This window comes from Hyperolius riggenbachi, chromosome 12 (genome assembly GCF_040937935.1).
Source record: "Hyperolius riggenbachi isolate aHypRig1 chromosome 12, aHypRig1.pri, whole genome shotgun sequence".
NCBI classification, from domain to species: domain Eukaryota; kingdom Metazoa; phylum Chordata; class Amphibia; order Anura; family Hyperoliidae; genus Hyperolius; species Hyperolius riggenbachi.
In genome coordinates this window covers 51,248,481-51,268,356 of record NC_090657.1, presented here as the reverse complement: position 1 = coordinate 51,268,356, position 19,876 = coordinate 51,248,481, and the positions used below count along the sequence as shown (strand labels likewise).

The following is a 19,876-nucleotide window of genomic DNA, read 5'->3' as shown; positions in this document are numbered from 1 at the left end:
TGTTTGACTGTTTTGTTTTATATGCCTTTTTGTTTTAATGAAGGCTGATTGAAAAAAAATTGTATTAGTACTGTGCTCATATTTTTTTGTAGTGTTAGAAATATCCCTTCCATTTTAATTTGCAGTCAGCTCTAAAGCCAACCCTAAGTCCAGAGTGCACTTATTTTCCAGCCTAGGATCTGTACTTTCTGTAATGGTACAAACAGCCCGGGTATTTCCTCTTCCTGCATATGTAATCAGCTGTAATACGAAGGATCTACATACGAATGTGTGCACTTGGCATTTAGTGAGCCCTACCTGATCCATAGGCTGGTGTTGACAGAGGCTGGACTGCGTAGCACTACAAAAACCAGCATGCTGAGAAGAAGCATGGAGTGAGAGGGATAAGGAAGGTACATTTTCTGACTGTGGTGCTGATCCTCTTGTCACTGACCTGGAACAAGCATGAAGATCATGTGTTCCAGCACCACTGGCTGCATGCTTGTTCCAGGGACAAGTCCTCAGCATAAAAGACAGGTAGGTTACATATTAGAAAGGGCAATAGTGATTGCAGCTTTTTAGTTTGGGATACCTTTACTGGAAAATACATCTGGCTGATCTTTAAAGAACTGCCAACTGTCCAGATGGGATTTTCCTGGAGAATTGCCATTACCCTCCTAGGGCCAGTGCACACCAAAAAGCGCTAGCATAAAAGCAAACGCTCAGCGCTTTTTGAAGTGATTCTAGGCATGTGCCTGGCGATTTTCTGATCATGCTTAGTGATTTTTGGAGCGTGGGGTGTAGCTTTTTTTATATTTTGTTACAGTAGAGCTGGAACTGAACAGCTTCTGTAACAAAAACACTTGGAGAATCGCTCTGAGTGCTTTTCAGAGCGATTTTCCACTTTCCTATAGTTAACAATGAGGCTGAATCGCCTCAGAAATCGGCAAAAATGCTGCAGGACCCGCGTTTGCATTTGGGAAAAAAGCTCATCACTCTGGTGTGATCCATCCCATTCAAATTCATTAGCCAAGCGCTTTTTGAAGCGCAAGTGTTTTAAAAAGCTCTCAGAAGCGCTCTTGGTTTGCACCAGCCCTTACTTGTACACAGTGGATAAACACCTGACGACAGGCCCCTTGTATTCAGTAACTATTGAGGCTATCAGGTGAATGATTGTTCCACTGACCATATGAATCCACCTTCCATGGACATGCAACACACCATGTGGGGGTGATTGTGATGTAGACAAGTATGAGAACACATTTCTATCTCACCAGATATTTCTGGCCAGAGATAGCAGATAGATACAAGCTAAATGTCGCCATACAATAATTACTCGATTTTCCTGTGCGATCGACCATCTGATTCAATCAATTTATCGGACCAGGGGAGAATCGATTCTGCTCCATCGATGGAAATTGTCTGATATCTGGTTAAATCAACCAATTTACTCGATCGAACAGGATGGGAAATATCAGTCAATTGTACAGGAATCTGTTTTTCACATAATCAATTTCTGGCTTCAGAGCATGTAGCCACTACAACAATGTTCCATTAGGAGAATTGCATAGGATCTCGCTTGTAGTGTGTGGGCTACTAGTCCATTGACTATCAATCAACCACACTGTAGTTGATCGCCCAATAAAGTCTAAATAGATGGAAAATTGACTAATGTATGGCTACCTTCATACTCACCTATGATTAGACTAACAGTCAAATGATCCTGGATTATGTCAAACACCATTACATGACCATCTGCTGTGTATGGGTACATTGAGTCTAATACCAGGACTGCCTGCTTAAAACATAAACACGGCCTACACAAACGTTTGTGTTTGTCAAGGTCACTCTACAGAAAAATGAATAAGGCCTACAGCCTTTACTATACGTGTTGGGGGCATTTCACCAATGTGTATACTAGGGCTGAGCTCCGCAATTCGGAAGCCAATTCCAAATACAGCCTTTACAGATGCGGCCTGTGGCGAGGGGCAGGCGGCTACCTCACCCTTGTCACTGCGCTCCACATTACATACCACATCATAGCTTTGAAGGTGGAATAAATACAGGTAACACAGAGGCACCAATCAAGATAACATTCATTAAAATAGTAAAAACAAAAGGGCGCCTCGCTTGTTTTAAGATCATAAACAGCTGCTCCTATTTTGCATTGCCTGAGGAAGGGGGCCGAGACCCACGAAATGCGTCACTAATTTTTAGAGTACATAAGAAACGACATTTTGGTGACAGTGTTTTGCTGACTCTTCTATGGGGAGGTAAGTTCTACTCCCCTTTGTTTTTACTATTTTAGTGTATTTTATCCTGATTGCCGCCTCTGTGTTACCTGTATTTATTACATTGAGTCCACAGCTGGTGGAGGGGACAACCCTGTTCTGTTTCCTATTCTACAGAGAATGACATCTTAATCCCTTGAGGAGATGGGATAAAGGTCCCCTCTTGCCTGAGAAGTGGTTGCCTATTGGTGACCCACACTTGTGTGTATAAATCTCTATACAATATTTAACATCTACCTTGGCCTAGAAATACTACACAAGAGAGGGCTCTCAATTTCTCTTTAAATTTCCTTGAAGGATGAAGCATGGGAGTGATGGAACGCAAAGTGGTGTGCAACGTCCAGAGATTGTAACAATGATGAATTAACCTCTCCTGCCGCTGCCCACCTGTGTAAAGCTCTTTATTTGATTGCATGTATACCATGCGGTAGGGGACACCAGAGATTGCGCTGCTTGATGTTCCCACTTATAGGTTGCATGCTTTTTTGTTTGCATTGTAGAAGGGCTGTGGAATCTTCTGAGAGTCTAGTGGGCAGGAAACATCTCAACTTGTCCTGAGAATACCCCTTCCTCTTATCGTTCCTCATTGTTCACTTCAAATGCCCTCCCCCACTTCCAACAGCACATTATTTTTATTATAAACCATCTATTTGTGTTTTCCTGCAGTTTTAAGTCCGTGGGTCTGTATAGATTAGTACAGAAAGAATGGCGGTATAGGCTCAGAAGCCAAGCTGTTACCTGATAGGTGAGTTCCTTTATCCTGCGCTCATACTTCCGGATGCCTTTCTGGGTTTCAGCGTTCTTCTTCTGCTCGATCTCCAGTTCCCCTTCCAGCTCTCTCACCTGTTAACAAGCAATCCACAGACATGAAGATGGATAAGCAGCACTGACTATATATAAAAGCAGGAGAAGACTGTGAAACACTGTTGCTTGTGATCACATCATCTTGTGTCATTTCAATTTGTTGGCTAAAGTTTCAGTGCAGCAATGTCGATTAGTCACACACTCTAGTCTAGACAATGTATAAGCCACCCACAACATCAACTGATTCAGTTTTATGCCAATAAACTTCAAAACCTCCAGTCCATTTTGTATAGTCAATGCTTTTTACAAGCGCACAAGTGAGAGGCTGAATATCTGATGGGGTGGTAGTGAACTACAACAGCAAGGTGTGCTTGTAAGGCGTTTTATACAATTACAGTCATCTTCTACAGCAGGGGCATCAAACACAAAAATAAAAAGGGCCAAAATTTAACAATGGGACTAAGTCCTCGGCCAACCTCAATGTCTTCCTCTTTTATGAAGTTCCCTGGTGTGCAATGCCGCCTCCCTCCCACATACATATAGTTCACTGGTGTCTAGTGAAACTCCTCCCTCCCCTATACAGTTACCTGTGGTTTAGTGGTCACCTCCCTCCCCTATACAGTTCCCTGGTGTCTAGTCCCCCTTATTCAACTCCGTGGTGTCTCGTGGTCCTCCTTTCCCTATACAGCTCCCTGGTGTCTAGTGGCTCTCCTCCCTCCCCTATACAGTTACCTGTTGTTTAGAGGCTCCCTCCCTCCCCTATACAGTTCCCTGGTGTCTAGTCCCCCTTATTCAGCTCCCTGGTGTCTAGTGCTTTCCTCGTTCCTCCCCGATATTGCTTTCCTGGTAATCTAAGGCTTCCCCTCCAATATAGCTTCCCTGGTGTTGTAGAGTGGGCCAAATGTAATGGCTCTGCGGGCCACGTTTGGCAATTAACTTTTTCTCTTGGGTTTTCTCCTACGAGATAATTTTTCATTTTCTCTTTAAAATAACTTTTTAGCACTTCATAATTGAAAAAGTACCAAAAACTAGAAAAAAAAAATTCCATCAACATTACTTTGAATGTTTTCTTGCTTTCTAGAGGTTTAAAAAGCATCTTATTGACAAGCTGTGAAAATATCGCCAAGGAGAAAAAGTTAATTGCATATGGACCATTATCAGCTACTTTTATCATTGACTTTATGAAACGTGGATGTGCAATCAAACAACAGCCTTCATTTATGAAAGGTTATTACCCTATATACACAACACTTACAGTATTTAAAATTGGTGCCTTGAGCTACAGTATGTTTTGGTCCACATGTTGGTGTCACAATGTTAGAACGTTAAGTTATTGATATAAAACCACAAAAGCTAAGAGACCTTCTCATACCTTTGCTTCCAGTTTTTGTATCTGCTTCTTTCCTCCCTTTAGAGCGATTTGTTCAGCTTCATCAAGGCGCATTTGCAGGTCTTTGATGGTTTGCTCCATGTTCTTCTTCATCCTCTCCAGGTGGGCACTGGTGTCCTGCTCCTTTTTCAGCTCCTCCGCCATCATGGCTGCCTAAAGAAGTGGACAATTTCATCAGGTGGGGTGACATCATGGCTTAAATCGGCCAAATCCAATTTTAGTGTAGAGGTAACATGGTTGTAGACAAATGGTTATAATCATCTTACTGGTGTACTTCCCATCGTGCCCCAAAAATTATCCCCTTGTATCTACAGCTAAATTTCTCAACCTCTCCTTCCGTTACTGCAGAAGAATAAGGCATTAGCGGTTGTTTCTTACATCAGTAATGGCCTTCTTGGCTTTTTCTTCAGCATTACGACATTCCTGGACAGCCTCTTCCACTTCGGTTGTTAGCTGAGAGATATCAGCATCCAGCTTCTTCTTCTGGTTAATCAGTCCCGTATTCTGAAGGAGCAAATGGTAGACATCACTTAGCTGAACAGATTGACATTAAACAAATATTTTACAAAGTAATTTCTTTGATCAACTGTAACTATAACTTTGCACAGGACTTTTAAACCTGCCGTATGTGAACAAATATGATTATCTATAACAAATTGATTGCATCTTCTTCTGCCACCTGTCAGCAAACACCATTGAGGCACCAATAGATATGAGATTAGGGTCACCTGGTCTCATCATTTTTAACCTAAACTCACAATGAACTCACAAACCTAAATTCCTCAGAAGACACCATTGTCCATTGATGGAGAGGTGTTGGGGTGGAAGGAATAAGCAAGTTTCCTCTTTGCTCCCATTCATATTGCATTGGTACATATAGGAACCATGTGAGGCCTCCTGTGAAGCTGTAACTTTACAGCATACCATAAGGGTGATTAAATTATATCTGCACATCTAATTTCCCTCACATGTCTACATCAAGCTTAGTTACAGTTATAGAGAGTAGCAGGTTATCCTTAAAACAATTCTGTTATAAAACAACCTAATTCTTAACTTTTCAAGCAAATGCATTCTTTGCATCCCTGGTCTACTTATATCTGCACATGAAGTATTCATTTACCCTCTCCAGAGGCTAAACAGGGAGTAAGACTGAGGCCTCGTTCACATCTACACAGCGCAGATGGCTGTGCGATCGAAACACAATGGGTACGATCGTAGGCCATCTGCGCTGCTACCTGCTGCGCTGCTGATCCCATCCATTGACAGTGATGGGTCAGCTCTGCACTTGCGGGCAAAATGCAGGCAACAGTACGCAAGTGCATCATAGAGCATCGTACTGCTGCTCAGCACAGTAGATGTGAACATCAGAAGGGCTGTCTATGCCCTTCTCGCGTTCTTGCATGTCACCACGTCATACGTGCTTCCAAATGCACACGGAAGCGCATATGATTTGAATGAGGCCTGAGGGTTTTAAGGCATGTGCAACACTGTCAGTTATCAGGGCAAAGTATGACTTTTCTTGAAGAGATATTTCAATGAAGACTCTAAGTTACTCATGTAAATACTTATTTTTTTCTTCTTATAATTATTTACATAGCGCCGACATCTTCCGTAGCACTGTACAGAGTATATAGTCTAGTCACTAACTGTCCCTCAGAGGATTTCACAGTTGAATCCCTACCATAAGGCCAGTGCACACTAAAAACCTCAGCAGATCTGCAAAACGCTAGAGGTTTTTGAACCAGATTTTCAGAGCGATTCTAGGCATGTTTAGAGAGATTTTCTAAACATGCCTGGTGTTTTTTGGAGCGTTTTTGTGTAGCAGATTTCATATATTGTTACAGTAAAGCTGTTACTGAACAGCTTCTGTAACAAAGCGACTGGAAACCTCTCTGATTTGGCATTTTTCAGAGCGGTTTGTTCTTTTCCTATACTTTACATTGAGGCAGAAACGCATCTGCAAATTGCAAAAATGCTGCAGGACCCACGTTTGCGGTTTGCTAAAAACCTCAAACCACTGGTGTGCACCATCTCATTGAGATACATTAGCCAAGTGTTTTCACAGGCAGCAGTGGTTTTGAAAACGCTAAAACGCTTGGTGTGCACCAGCCCATAGTCAGATGTCCACCATAGCCTACAGCCAATTTTAAGGGGTAGCCAGTTAACTTATATGTTTGTTTTTGGGATGTGGGAGGAAACCAGGGTGCCCATAGGAAACCAGGCAGACATGGGAAGAACGTACAAACTCTGGCTGGAATTCGAGCATCCAGTGCTGCAAGGTGAGAGTGCTGTCCACTACACAACTTGATTAGATGCTAAGAGCCATAACCAACTTTATCCATGAGAAATTTACAGGGATTGAGGGACTGTTCACAGACCTGTGAGTGCAGCAGGTTGACCCTCTCAGTAGCCTCCAGTAGTTCCTGTTCTGCAAGTTTCCTTCCTCTTTCAGCTTGCTCCAGTGCTGCCCGCAGTTCCTCCACCTCGGCCAGCAACAAGTTATTACGTCTCTCAAGGGCTGCTGCTTGTTCCTTCAGATCATCGTTGTGCCGCAGGGTATCATCCAGCTCGATCTGCAGGTCCTGGAACACAAATATTGGTAACATGAGTGACTTTGGCTTGCTGTGGACTTTTGTAGTTCTTCATTCTTACTAGACATCAAGCACAAGAACCAACCTTCATCTGGGCCTGCAAATGACGGACCATCTTCTGGGATTCTGCAGCCTGCCGGTTGGCGTGATTGAGTTGGATCTCCATCTCGTTCAGGTCACCCTCCATCTTCTTTTTTAGCCGGATGGCCTCATTCCTGGCTTTTGCCTCAGCGTCTAGACTGGCCTGCATAGACTCCATGGCACGCTGGTGGTTACGTCTGTCGGAAATGATGGAATTAGTATTGAAACGTTATGGCCAACAGATTTTATTCATCACTCTGTGCAGCAGGCAGGGATAGGTACAGGTCTGTACATTGGGATTGATTCACAAAGCTTTCCTCTTGAATTATCAACCTTATTTATCTCTCACCTCAACCAGAGAGCCTCATACACGCGTTAGATGAAGTTGGTCGATAACGACCGCCTCTGCTTAAAATCTGGCATGTGTACATCAGCCCCGGATGCCTCGATCAGCAATCAGCCAGGTAAGCTGAGCACTGGCCAAGAGTATTGTTCTCCCCACTCACCTGCCCTCTGTATGATGACACTTCTCTGCTTCCCCACCCACATAGTAAATGAACAAGTCCCTAACACAGTCGTGGCCATGTTTTCGAAGGCTGCTGAAGCTCTTTGGAAACCTCTCCCTGTTTTGCTTAGCAGCCACCAATTAGGCTGCAAAAAAAAAAAAATCGGCATGGCCATGTCTCCGAGCAATCATTTGCCTACAGGGATAATGTCAGAACAGGTAAGTATTTAAACACAAACACAGACACAGAACATTTATATCGCGCTTTTCTCTTGGCGGACTCAAAGCGCCAGAGCTGCAGCCACTAGGACGCGCTCTATAGGCAGTAGAAGTGCTAGCGAAACTTGCCCAAGGTCTCCTAATGAATAAGTGCAGGCTTAACCCTAACTCCCTTCTCCGCCCCCCCCCCCCCCCAATCCTCATTAAGACACTGGATAATTTACCAGATGTACTCTTTAAGTATCCTCCACTATCCTGCTACAAGGCAAACCAGTCTCACCTGAGATTTTCAATTTCTTCATCCTTTTCTGCTAGCTTCCTGTCCACATCAGCCTTAATCTGTGAAAGCTCGAGCTGGATTCTCAAGGTCTTACTCTCCTCATGTTCCAGAGCCCCCTGAATGTCAGAATAATACAAGATGGTCACGAAGAGGGGCGGGTCAGGAAAAGGACTGGAACACACATATGATTCTGAGCCACAGTTTACTGTACACCTCTACCACCTCTTACCTCTGCTTCCTCCAGAGCAGCCTGGATGTCACTCTTCTCACTTTCCAGGGCCTTCTTTACCTTTTCCAGTTCATGGATGGTTTTGCTGCTAGAGCTGATTTGATCAGTTAAGTCAGCAATTTCCTCTGGAGAACAGAGAAATGGGACATCATTTATGTACGGAGTTTGTATGCTCTGACAGAAAGCAAGTCTTAGTGCTCAACCAATCACATAGGTCAAATCTAGCTGCTAGATGTACTCAATGGCACTTCCTGCTACAGAAAGTAAACCTATAACATAATGAGGTTCTCCTTCTGCTTATGAAAGGACCATAAAATACTTCAATAAGGTTAATGAGCAATTCAATAGTAATCACAATAATTTTCATTGTACCATTTACAAATTAAATATGATCTGATCAGGTGCTGATCACCAGGAAATTGGGTATATAGATACCTATAATTAATGTATTTTCTGTGCAAAATGAGCATATCTGAAACTCAAAACCTGCCTACGCTAACAAATGTTTATAGAAGAACATTATTAATGACCAAGAACAGACAACAGATCTTAGGAACTATATGTCTGATACTTTGGCCAGTACAATAGTTGGACAGGACACAATCTCCACCATGCCTTGGAGTCCCATTTACCTTGTAGGTTTTTATTTTCCCTCTTCATGGTCTCCAGATTGTCCAGAGACTCCTCATAGGCATTCTTCAACTTGAAGAGCTCGGTGCTCAGACTGCGGGACTCCTTCTGTGAAGCCTCCAGCTCAGCCTGCGTCTCCTCATATTTCTGCTTCCACTCTGTCAGGATCCGGTCAAAGTTCCTCTGCTTTTTGTCCAGAGCAGCAGCGGCTGAGTTGGCCCGCTCCAGGTCAATGACCAAATCTTCAATCTCAGTCTGCAGGCGGTGTTTGGTCTTCTCCAATGAAGAACACTTGGCATTAGCAGCCTCCACTGCCTCCTCGGCATCCTGCAGTCGTGCTGCCAGCTTTTTCCTGAAAAACAGCCATCAAGTCAATTTTGTATAACTACAAGAAGACTTGCAGTATCAATGTGAGCCATAACTGATCTATACATACTTGGCATCCTCCAGTTCCTCCGTCCTCTGGATGGCATCCGTTTCATACTTGTTCCTCCACTGGGCCACCTCAGCATTTGCTTTTGATAGAGACCTCTGTAGTTCAGCTTTGGCTTCCTGCTCCTCTTCATACTGTTCTCGCATGAGATCACAGTCGTGGCGGGAAGCTTGCAATGCATGTGCTAAGGCGTTTTTAGACTGAAAGAGAACAAATAATTATTATAGACCTTTGTATCGCTTGCTGCTTTTCAGCGAATGAGCCCTTAATCGGGCCTGGGGTCAGGCTAGAATACTTGTCTAGAGAGTGCTTGGTCAGTGGCTTCTTTTGTTAGCTCAACTTCAGCAAATGGATAACTGTAAAGTTGCCTATACATCTAGAGATTTATGGGCACATGACCAAGAGACAGAACTCTCTCTGACTTAAATCTGAACAGAGAGAGACATGTTGGTTGCCCATACACAGCAGGCCAATTTACCGATCAATTTCACCATGAAATCTCTCAGGAATCAGCCTTGTAACGCCCCATCCAGTGCCTGTCACTGCCCTCCTAAATGTTAATGTTCCCCCGGTGCCCGTGCATTAAAATTTCTCACCTGTTCGGCCGCTGCAAGTCCAGCTGCTCCTTTCTTCCTCATTTGCATCTCGCGTAGCTGCCACGCATAGCATGTGGAACATGGGACGTCACACATGCGCCAGTGCAGCAGCCACGTGGGAGCTGAATATGCGGAAGAAGGAGCAGCTGGACTTGCAGCAGCTGAACAGGTGAGAGATTTTAATGCATGGGCACTGGGGGAACACTAACATTTGGTGGGACAGTATTCAGGGTTCCATCACATTCATCGCCTGATCAACCACATTGGTCTGAGATTTTTACGCTTGCTCAATCGATACATCCAATCGATTTTGGCCCATGAGACATGTTTGTTGTGGCCGCAATTTTCATCTGCTTGACTAATAATTATTGAATCAGATGGTCGATCAGCTGCAAACTCACTAGTTGTATGGCCTCCTTAACTTGAAGTTTCTGTGTTCAGAGCCCTGGAAGTTCGGTACATGGAAAACAGTTGGAATTGGTGCCATAGCATTACAGATATTGGTTAAAGCCTATTCCAGAGTGCACTTTCTCACCTTTGTCTCTTCTTCCAGCAGCCGCTTCAGTTCCTCAATGCTCTGGGTGAAGGAGGCTTTGCCTCTGCTCAGCTGGTTGACAAGAGACTCCTTCTCCTCCAACAGTCGGGAGAGCTCTCCTAATAACACAAGGACAAATGCTAAGCGTTAGGCAGTGACTTTTTCACATTGGATGGAGAATTTTACTTCATGTTTATCATATGACACCTACATATGCGTAGTGAAATAAAAAATACAGTTATAATGACACAGATTGATGGCTTTATAAAGACCTAGAACCTAAAGTGAAAATAAATGTAGAAGATAATGAATTGTATGTGTAGCATGGATGATCAATAGTACATTAATAGTATTGCAAAGAGTTTCATATCTTTTAATTTTAGTTTTATAACTGTTTAGAATCCCCACTGCTTTGTTTAGCTGAAAAAGATACAAAAATAATGACCCTTTGAACATTCCTGCAGTAAAACCTCAGAATCCTTATCTCACGGTTTCTCAGCTGTTTTGGCTTCTATTCAACTGTTCTGGAAACCAGACTGATTTTGACAAGCTGTCCACAAGCTCTTTTTGCATAGATAACAACTAAAGGTTGTTGTTTTTTAACTCTTACTGCACTGAAAAACAGAAGGGGACTTCTAATTCTTAGTAGGACTAGCACTATATGTATATATGTTTATCTCATCATGTCACTTCAGGTGTGCTTTAAGAATGAAGCAACTGAGTATCCCAATTTGTGCAGATGTTAGTTTTTCTATGCATTTAACTTTGTGTCATCACAGACCCAGTGCATTTCAGATTTATGTTAGCAGAAACTAAGGTTGATGGTTCTATACTGTGTGCCGAATGATGAACTTTACGTAGAAGTGATCTTACCGTTCTCGGTTTGTAGTCGTGCTCTGTGCAAGGAGTTATCCGCTAACTGCCGCTGCAGCTCGTCCACTTTACACTTGGCCTCACTCAGTTGATCCTCGTATGTCCGGCATAGCTTCTCAGCATTGCCCTGTGAAACAAGACAGGGCAACATTTATAGAGTTCCTCCATGTTACACATCGCTGAACACTCCAGTCACATCGGCGCGCCTCTCTCACCTTATTTTTGGTGAGTAGCTCAATATTTGAGGATAAGTCGTCAAGCTCCATCTTCATCTCACTCTTCTCCTTTTCCAGCTTCTGCTTCACCCGCTGCAGACTGTCGATCTGCTCGCCCAGCTCGGCCACAGAATCCGCGTGTTTCTTCCGCAGACCGGCCGCGGTGGCTTCGTGGTGCAGGGTGGCTTCTTCAAGGTCTCGCCGCATCTTCAGAAATTCAGCTTCCCTCTTTTTGTTCATCTCAATCTGCACAGAGGTGGCCCCGCCAGCCTCCTCCAGCCGCTCGCTGAGTTCCTCCAGCTCTTTGGCCACCTCTGATCTCTGCTTCTCCACCTTGGCTCGAGTAGCCCTCTCCGCTTCCAACTCCTCCTCCAGCTCTTCTATACGGGCCTGTGTGGTGGAGGAAGAGGAAGTCATGAGTGCTTTGAATACTGAAGGGTAAAAAGTAGTTATTTAATACTACTGTGATGATGCATGGTATAGTGCTGCATCATTAATGAATGGAACATGAATTGCAAGAATAAATTATGATTCTGTTACGTTACTGAATGGGAACTAAACTCACCTGTAGCTCCTTTATTTTCTTCTGTAGCTGAGCGCTCATCATCTGTTCATCTTCAATCCTAGAATTCAGCTGACTGATCTCAAAATCCTTCCTGTGGAAAACAACCAACACACCAATAACCGTTGGACAACAGACTGAATAACAGGTTTGATGCTATTTATTACTTTCCCAGGCAGTGACCCTTATACAAATTGGTATGCAGTAATCCCAATCCAACATCCAGCAGAGGTGGTGGGTGCAGGACCAAGTAGCCAAAGTCCATACAAGTATCCAAAAAAGGTCTACACACCACTTTTACAGGAACTTTTTATTGCACCATCATCATATACACACAATCGATCGTAAAAAAAGACAATCCATTTCGGGGCCACACAGGGTCCCCTTTGTCAAGGCACAGTTACGACAAAGGGAATCCTTATGTGTATATGGTGATGGAGCAATAAAAAGTTCCTGTTATGCCGGGAATACACAGGACGTTTCCACGGCTCATTAGATGGCTCGATTGATAATTTCCGACGTGTCCGATCACCCGCCGGATCGATTCTGCGCTTGATACCACGGACGGGACAATGGAAAAAGATAAGGAAAACGAGCAGAAGATAAGCGAATCACCCGCGGGGACGAGCGGGAATCGATCCGGCGGCATAATCGAGCCGCGGAAACGTCCCGTGTATTCCCGACATCACAGTGGTGTATGGACCTTCTTTGGATACCCTTATACAAATTGGTCTGGAACAAAATGTTATCTAAGAATGCAGGTTAAAAAAAACTTTATTTTTGTGCTCTGATATGTACAGTACATACATAGTGTAGTATATATTTTTACATGATTGTTTATGGCAGTTTTACCAGATGAAGTTACTCACTGACTATTTGATGCAACTGATGTCTTTGGAGATTGAGTCGCATTAATAGATGTGACAAGACTGGCTGATACATTTATGATTGATTATGAACAGTTTATTGGTGGAATGAGAGATCAGTCATGGGGGTGGCACCGGCTAATGGAGGGTTTCTGCAAATTTTCATTTGAGAGCAATGAAACACTTAAAATACAACATAACAGATGGTTGCTATTAAAACAATCTACAAGTAAAACAATTTCTTTTTGCAACAGTTTACATCCCTCTTTTTATCATATTTTATCTTCTCCTATGAGATCTGGGATGAAGTAGAGATACCTTGGTGCTCTCGTCTTGGCAGTATTTTGGTAAACTATCTGCTCTATGGTTTTACTCACTTCTTTAGTTTCTCTTCCAGCTGCTGCTTATCATTCTCCAGATCCATCACAGACTCCTGGGTGAGCTTCAGGTCTCCCTCTAGCTTCCGTTTTGCACGCTCTAGATCCATCCGTAGTTTCTTCTCTTGTTCCAAGGATCCTTCCAGCTAAATGTACAAGTGATGATAAAATATGGAAGGTTAATAACAGGATGTACAAGTCATGACACCCTCTAGATTCACAATGGAGATTTAGTACTAAGGCCACTGCAGTCCTGTCCGGTGGCCTTAGTAGAGATAACTCACATCATCCACTTGTTGCTCCAGCTTGGCTTTGGCCTTGGTCAGAGTGTTGACTTTGTCCTCCTCTCCTTGCAAGTCATCCAGGGCCTGTTGGTGGGCTTCCTGCAGAGCTTTCTTCTCTTTGGTCAGCCTAGCAATGATCTCATCTAGTGCAGCCATCTCCTCTACTAGGTTCTTCACCTGGTGAGATACACAGCATCATTCTTATATTAAATAATATCATTTTGTATGAACAATGTCCCTCACTTCCTGTCTCACTGATATACAGAGCTCTACTGGATGCCACCCAAACAAGAAGCGACAAAATGTATTCAGTGTAGATATAGACAATAATGGAAGAAGAGAGGTTGTCACCCTTTCCTGCCCTACAGTCTCAGTTCCCCCCAATGCCAATGCAATGCCAGTTCCTCTCCACTCTATTTGAAAGAAACACCACACCTTATTTTTTTTAATTTTCACTAACTTCATTGGAATAAATATTGAAATATTTAGTCCTGAAATTTCTTTTGAAGAGAACCCAATCTGAAAATTGGGTTCAGAAACAAATAGGGGACTTACCTAAAGAGAGAGAAGCTTTTTCTTTACTATCCTCTTCTATTAAACATCTTATAAATACCCAACAGGCTACTAAAGGTGACAAAAGAATTGTCAATGTTACTTGAATCTGCATGTTTTGATAGATATGTTGATAAACCAGTACTGTGGCATCAGTGGATCAGTCCTCCAGTGGTTCAGATCATTCCTGACTGACAGAACACAGAGAGTATCCCTAGGACCTATAATGTCCAAACCTGCACCTCTACAATTCGGAGTGCCACAAGGATCAATCCTATCCCCTCTGCTGTTTGCAATCTACATGTTGCCACTCGGTACACTTATCCAACGACATGGCCTGACGTACCACTGCTACGCCGATGACACACAGCTATACCTGTCCTTCAAACCTGGTGGAACAGACCCTACCCCAAAAATAAACTCTTGCTTAGCTGAGCTTCAGGCATGGATGAATGATAACTGGTTGAAACTGAATGCTGACAAAACTGAGGTCCTGTTTGTCCAAAGCCAGTGCTCGCCATCAAAACAGCTCTATCCTAAAGCAACACCAATCAGGATTGGGAATTCAGACATAAACAGCTCCAACCTTGTGCGCAGCCTTGGCGTACTAATCGATGGGGAATTGAGTTTCAGAAACCAAATTTCATCTGTAGTTAAATCTTCCTTCTTTCATCTGAAGAACATTGCAAAGATTAAACATCTGATTCCCCCAGAGGATCTTCAAACCCTAGTCCACGCCTTCATCACATCACGGCTGGACTACTGCAATGCCCTTTATGCTGGCCTCCCCAAAAAAGACTTGCGTCGCCTGCAATTAGTGCAGAATGCTGCTGCCAGATTGCTAACAAACCAGCCTCGCCACTGTCACATTACACCGATCCTTCGCTCACTGCACTGGCTACCAGTACAATGGAGAATACTCTTCAAGATTGGACTGCTGACATTCAAATCCCTGCACAATCTGGGCCCTGGATACATGAAGGACTTGCTGAAGCTGCACCACACCTCTCACAACCTCAGATCAGCAAGTTCTATAAACTTGGTCACTCCCAGAGTGCACCTCAAAAAATCTGGAGACAGAGCCTTCTGTCATGCTGCCCCTACTCTTTGGAACTCCCTACCACACCCAGTAAAGACAGCACCATCCCTGGAGCTATTCAAATCCAGACTGAAAAGCCACCTGTTTAGCCTGGCATTTCCAGATTTATAAAATTCTTCCCCTGTACCACGATGGTCGGAGCCATGCTTATGCGCTTTGAGTCCCACGGGAGAAAAGCGCTTTACAAATGGTATTTGTTGTTGTTGTTGTTGTTGTTGAAATCATGATTTTTTTCATCAGGCACTTTCTACATCTCTTTTTTGCCCACCTGCAGAGCTCTGCTGTCTACTCTTCAGGTAGGCAGGGGCTAATCTGCATAGGAATTTTTTTCTTAGGTCAGCTGTGATGCTAAAATTCCATGCATCCTACTATGGATCTATAACAATGGCCTAGTGACGAAGCAATGGAAACAGGATGATGCTGACGTCACGATGATTGAAGGAGCTTGGACTGAGTGCTGGAGTGGTAACGTATAGGATTCTCCACTGCATTATCTGCCTGCAGGTGCTCGGTAAGCGCTGCAACTCCACACCCAGCCTGGGCCACTATAAAGGTGAGTGGGGATATTAGGGGAGGGAGGGGGGGGGGGGGCGCTATAAGCTCTGGGACCCTAGGCCCAGTTTGCTCATATTGTAGCGCTGGCCCTGTTTACATAACTGTTCTTTACTGAATGATAATAAAAAAAAGTCTCATGTATATACTAGGTTCACGAAGGACACACTTGCCTTGTTTTCTGTGGCATGCTTTTCCTTTTCTACTTTGGCTAGTGTAATTTCCAGGTCATCGATGTCTTTTTTCAGCTCAGCGCACTCATCCTCCAACTTCCGCTTCTTGGAGGTAAGGTCGGAGTTCATCTCCTCCTCGTCCTCTAGTCTCTCGGTCAGTTCTTTCACTTTAGCTTCCGACTGGATTTTGGTCTTGATAAGGAGGTCGCAGCGCTCTTCAGCATCGGCAAGATTGTCTTGTTCCTACAACGGGGAATAACACACAGCAAACATGCTATCATCACAATGTTCTAATAAAAGACGCATCTTAAGGCAACCCATAAATTGGAGAATCCTCTTCAGATTGTCCAACGTTTAAATCCATATACAACCTAGGCCGTGGATACCTAAAGGATTTGTTGCAACCAAACCACATCACTCACAACCTCAGATCAAAGGGATCTAATAACTTGACCACCCCCTGATTCAAGCAAAAAAACCCTTGGAGCCAGAGTCTTCTGTCATGCGCCCCCTACCCTTTGGAACACCTTTCCAGACCCAATCAAGGCAGCTCCAACCCTGGAGGTGTTTAAATCAAAACTAAAAACCCACTTGTTTAGTCTGGCATTGATGACCACATAACTTTTTCCCCTGTACACCTCACTATGTACTGATCTGAGACAAGCTTATGCACTTTGTGTCCTATGGGAGAAAAGTGCTTTACAAATGTCTTGTTGTTTTGTTTGGAGTTAAAAAGTGGCCTCTCTTTCCTCTGTAGTAGTGATTTAAAACAGCTGGCTTTATCACTCATCGGTCCCTTTACGGCTGCTGTTAAATGTGGGGCTTATTTGTACAGGGGCTGTAAAATGAGAGCTTTTAGCAATCTTCACTTTGGTCGGATTTGGCCCTGAGGAGGGATAAAAACTTGTGTCACTTCATACTAGACAACTCAAAAAATCCTGTCCAGGTTTGTTGGATTGTCTAACATTATTTAACTGCTCTCTAACCTCATGAAATGAACCCCAGTGACTTACGGCTTGGAGTTGCAGTCCCAGGTCATTCTTCTCTTGGATCAGCGTGACCTGCTTTTCTTCCAGCTCCTTCCTTTTGGCTTCAGACTTCTCCAGAGCTTCCTTCAGTTTCAGGAACTCTTCCTTCATGTTGGCCATCTCCTTCTCTGTCTGAGCTGATTTCAGCAGAGGTTTGATTTTGAAGAATAGCTTCATCCATGACCAGTTCTTGACGGCGTTGAAGGCTCTTATGTTCCACTGGATGACCAGTAATGCATCCCTGCAGAGATAGAATGGTCAGTGTTGGCATTTAGCTTGGAGCATTTTAGTAGTTACTTCAGTAGAAAGAAAAAAAAAACAAAAAACAAAAAAAATATTGTATAAACTGTACCCAATAATGGCTAATTAATAGGATTTCTAATTCTAGCTCTGATTCATAAAAAAGATTACATCTTACTACATCAATCCAATAACTCTTCAGCAAACAGCAAGCAAAAAAGTCAAAAGCTAATTATACTAATGTAACTTTGCCGGAATTGTTATTACAATCTGTTATACAATTGTTATTACAAAAAAGGAACTGTTTACAATGTTTATCAATTATGTAGACAGTGTTTGTCCCCTGCAACATCGTATTACTCTCCTTGATTTACTTTCTGAAATGTATCACAGACAGTGACATGTTTAGTCCTGGCAGGAGATATCTGCGAAATGGTTGTTTACAGAAAGTTCTAATGCTAGTAGAAAAGATATATGGTCTCCCAGAATGCTTTGGTGGGGAGAATTCCACATAATAAACAGCCTAGGCTAAACCTCAGTGGGAGGGCAGCGCTACATACCAATTTATACCAATAACATTCTATTTATGTGTCTTTACGGTTCCGGTTTAAGAATTCTTGGCAAACTGATTACCATTTTGGAACTTCGGCAATGTGGATGTTACAGATACTGTCCTATTTTTGGTTTTTTGTTTGCAACAAAGATACTGAAACAGAAAAAAAAATACTCAGAGCAAGTGATCCCTGATTAAAACCCAATTTCGGGATGTTTTATTTTTGTTTTGACTAGCTTGGAAAGTGATTAGAAACTCTGGAATGTCCAAAGAGCTTTGTAGCTTTAATATGAAAATCGGTTATGCCAGGGGACAGGAATTGAGTGCTACAAAAAAATGTTGTTCACTTCCATCTACATCCTTTTTCATACACACAGGAAGTGATGGAAATTGTCACAGCTTGGTAAACAGGACAGCAATAAAATTTCAAACAATGTTCGTGGTAACAAACCCCTCAAAATAAAATTAAATAAAGAGGCAGAAGAGTATAAATATGTGAGGGTGAAAGAGCCCTTAATGCAAAGCTCTGTGCTAGAGCTGCCAGGATTGGCGAGTGACAGTGGTAATAACTCACCCGCACACCTGTAAATCATTAGAGGTGTGAAACTCCACCCCACTCCATCAGCAAGACCGCCACAGCCATTGTGTCTTCCAAAGCTGTGGCCATTCCCACGCCACGTCGGTTTTGCGGATGGAGGGGCATAGTTTTAGACTTCTAATGATTACAGAAGTGTGGTTATGATATTGCCACTGACGCACGCCGATCCTAGCAGCATTAACATTATCTTCATTAAGGACTCTGGTTTTTAATCTTGTTTCTCTTTAATCACTTACCACATTATATAAACCTAAAATATATATTTTTGTTTTGGAATTCAGCCTTGGATAAAATTTGATTTGACTTTTTAACTTATTAATAGTAACTTTTACATACTAGGCTCTGAAATGTTTTTCCACCAATAAGGTGAGGAACCGATAAGGAGAGATAATACATTAGGGCCCTAGTCAAACTCTCAGGCCTGTTTACAGATGTAAGCTGAAATGACAGAATACATCACTATATACACCATTCTCCACATTAAACATTGGTGGTTTTGTACACACTACGGACCTTCTTGCGATGATCTTTTCATACTCAATCCTCATTAGTCTGCCCCGGCTTCTGGCTTGCAGCATGGTGATGATCTTGGCCAGACGCTCGTCTCGCATCTCTTCCAGCTGTCCCAGCAGCCCGGCCTTGAAGAAGACCTGCACAAGGCAAATGTGGCCAAACATATTTCACAGTTAATCACTTGCTGGACATTTAATAAGCAATTAATCTGAAGGTTCCTCTGGAAAAAAAAAGATTCAGTTACATATAGTGCTCCACTGATTAACTTCCATGAGAAAGTCAACAGGTGTTTTAAAGAGGAACTCCAGTGAAAATAATGTAATAAAAAGTGCTTAATTTTTAGAATAATTATGTATAAATGATTACTTTGTACAGCGCCACGGAATATGTTGGCGCTTTATAAATCAATAATAATAATTTAGTCAGTGTTTGCCCATTGTAAAATCTTTCCTCTCCCTGATTTACATTATGACATTTATCACATGGTGACATTTTTACTGCTGGCAAGTGATGTCACTAGAAGGAGATGCAGCTTGCTGTTTTGACAGTTGGAAACAGCTGTAAACAGCTGTTATTTCCCACAGTGCAACAAGGCTCACAGACAGGAAACTTTCAGGACCTTGGTCCTGACATCACACTGTGGGAGGGGCTTCAACACAATATCCGCCATACACCCCCCCCCCCCCCCCCCCCCGATGATCCGTTTATGAAAAGGAAAAGATTTCTCATGGGAAAGGAGGTATCAGCTACTACTGACTGGAATGAAGTTCTAATCTTTGTTACGGTTTCTCTTTAAGGCTTTATCTGCAATAAATTCTTCTGGACCAG

General features: G+C 43.0%; 1 protein-coding gene across 3 annotated transcripts in view; it reads right to left on the bottom strand.

Moving 5' to 3' along the window:
• The window catches only part of MYH7B (myosin heavy chain 7B), a 138,672-nt gene that overhangs the window by 8,950 nt on the left and 109,846 nt on the right, over positions 1 to 19,876 (bottom strand). For all 3 annotated transcript variants that reach the window (XR_011025240.1, XM_068263031.1, XM_068263030.1), the window contains exons 23-40: positions 19,049 to 19,185; positions 17,130 to 17,385; positions 16,117 to 16,359; positions 13,741 to 13,917; positions 13,457 to 13,602; positions 12,217 to 12,307; positions 11,652 to 12,041; positions 11,437 to 11,563; positions 10,564 to 10,682; positions 9,436 to 9,632; positions 9,002 to 9,351; positions 8,370 to 8,494; positions 8,141 to 8,256; positions 7,141 to 7,333; positions 6,843 to 7,046; positions 4,843 to 4,968; positions 4,447 to 4,617; positions 3,009 to 3,113 (exon numbers count right to left, since the gene is read on the bottom strand). Coding sequence is in view for 2 of the 3 variants with exons in the window: in XM_068263031.1 (XP_068119132.1) it covers positions 3,009 to 3,113; positions 4,447 to 4,617; positions 4,843 to 4,968; positions 6,843 to 7,046; positions 7,141 to 7,333; positions 8,141 to 8,256; positions 8,370 to 8,494; positions 9,002 to 9,351; positions 9,436 to 9,632; positions 10,564 to 10,682; positions 11,437 to 11,563; positions 11,652 to 12,041; positions 12,217 to 12,307; positions 13,457 to 13,602; positions 13,741 to 13,917; positions 16,117 to 16,359; positions 17,130 to 17,385; positions 19,049 to 19,185 (3,273 nt within the window). In the remaining variant the exon portion in view is untranslated. The remainder of the gene's footprint in view (positions 1 to 3,008; positions 3,114 to 4,446; positions 4,618 to 4,842; positions 4,969 to 6,842; positions 7,047 to 7,140; positions 7,334 to 8,140; positions 8,257 to 8,369; positions 8,495 to 9,001; positions 9,352 to 9,435; positions 9,633 to 10,563; positions 10,683 to 11,436; positions 11,564 to 11,651; positions 12,042 to 12,216; positions 12,308 to 13,456; positions 13,603 to 13,740; positions 13,918 to 16,116; positions 16,360 to 17,129; positions 17,386 to 19,048; positions 19,186 to 19,876) is intronic.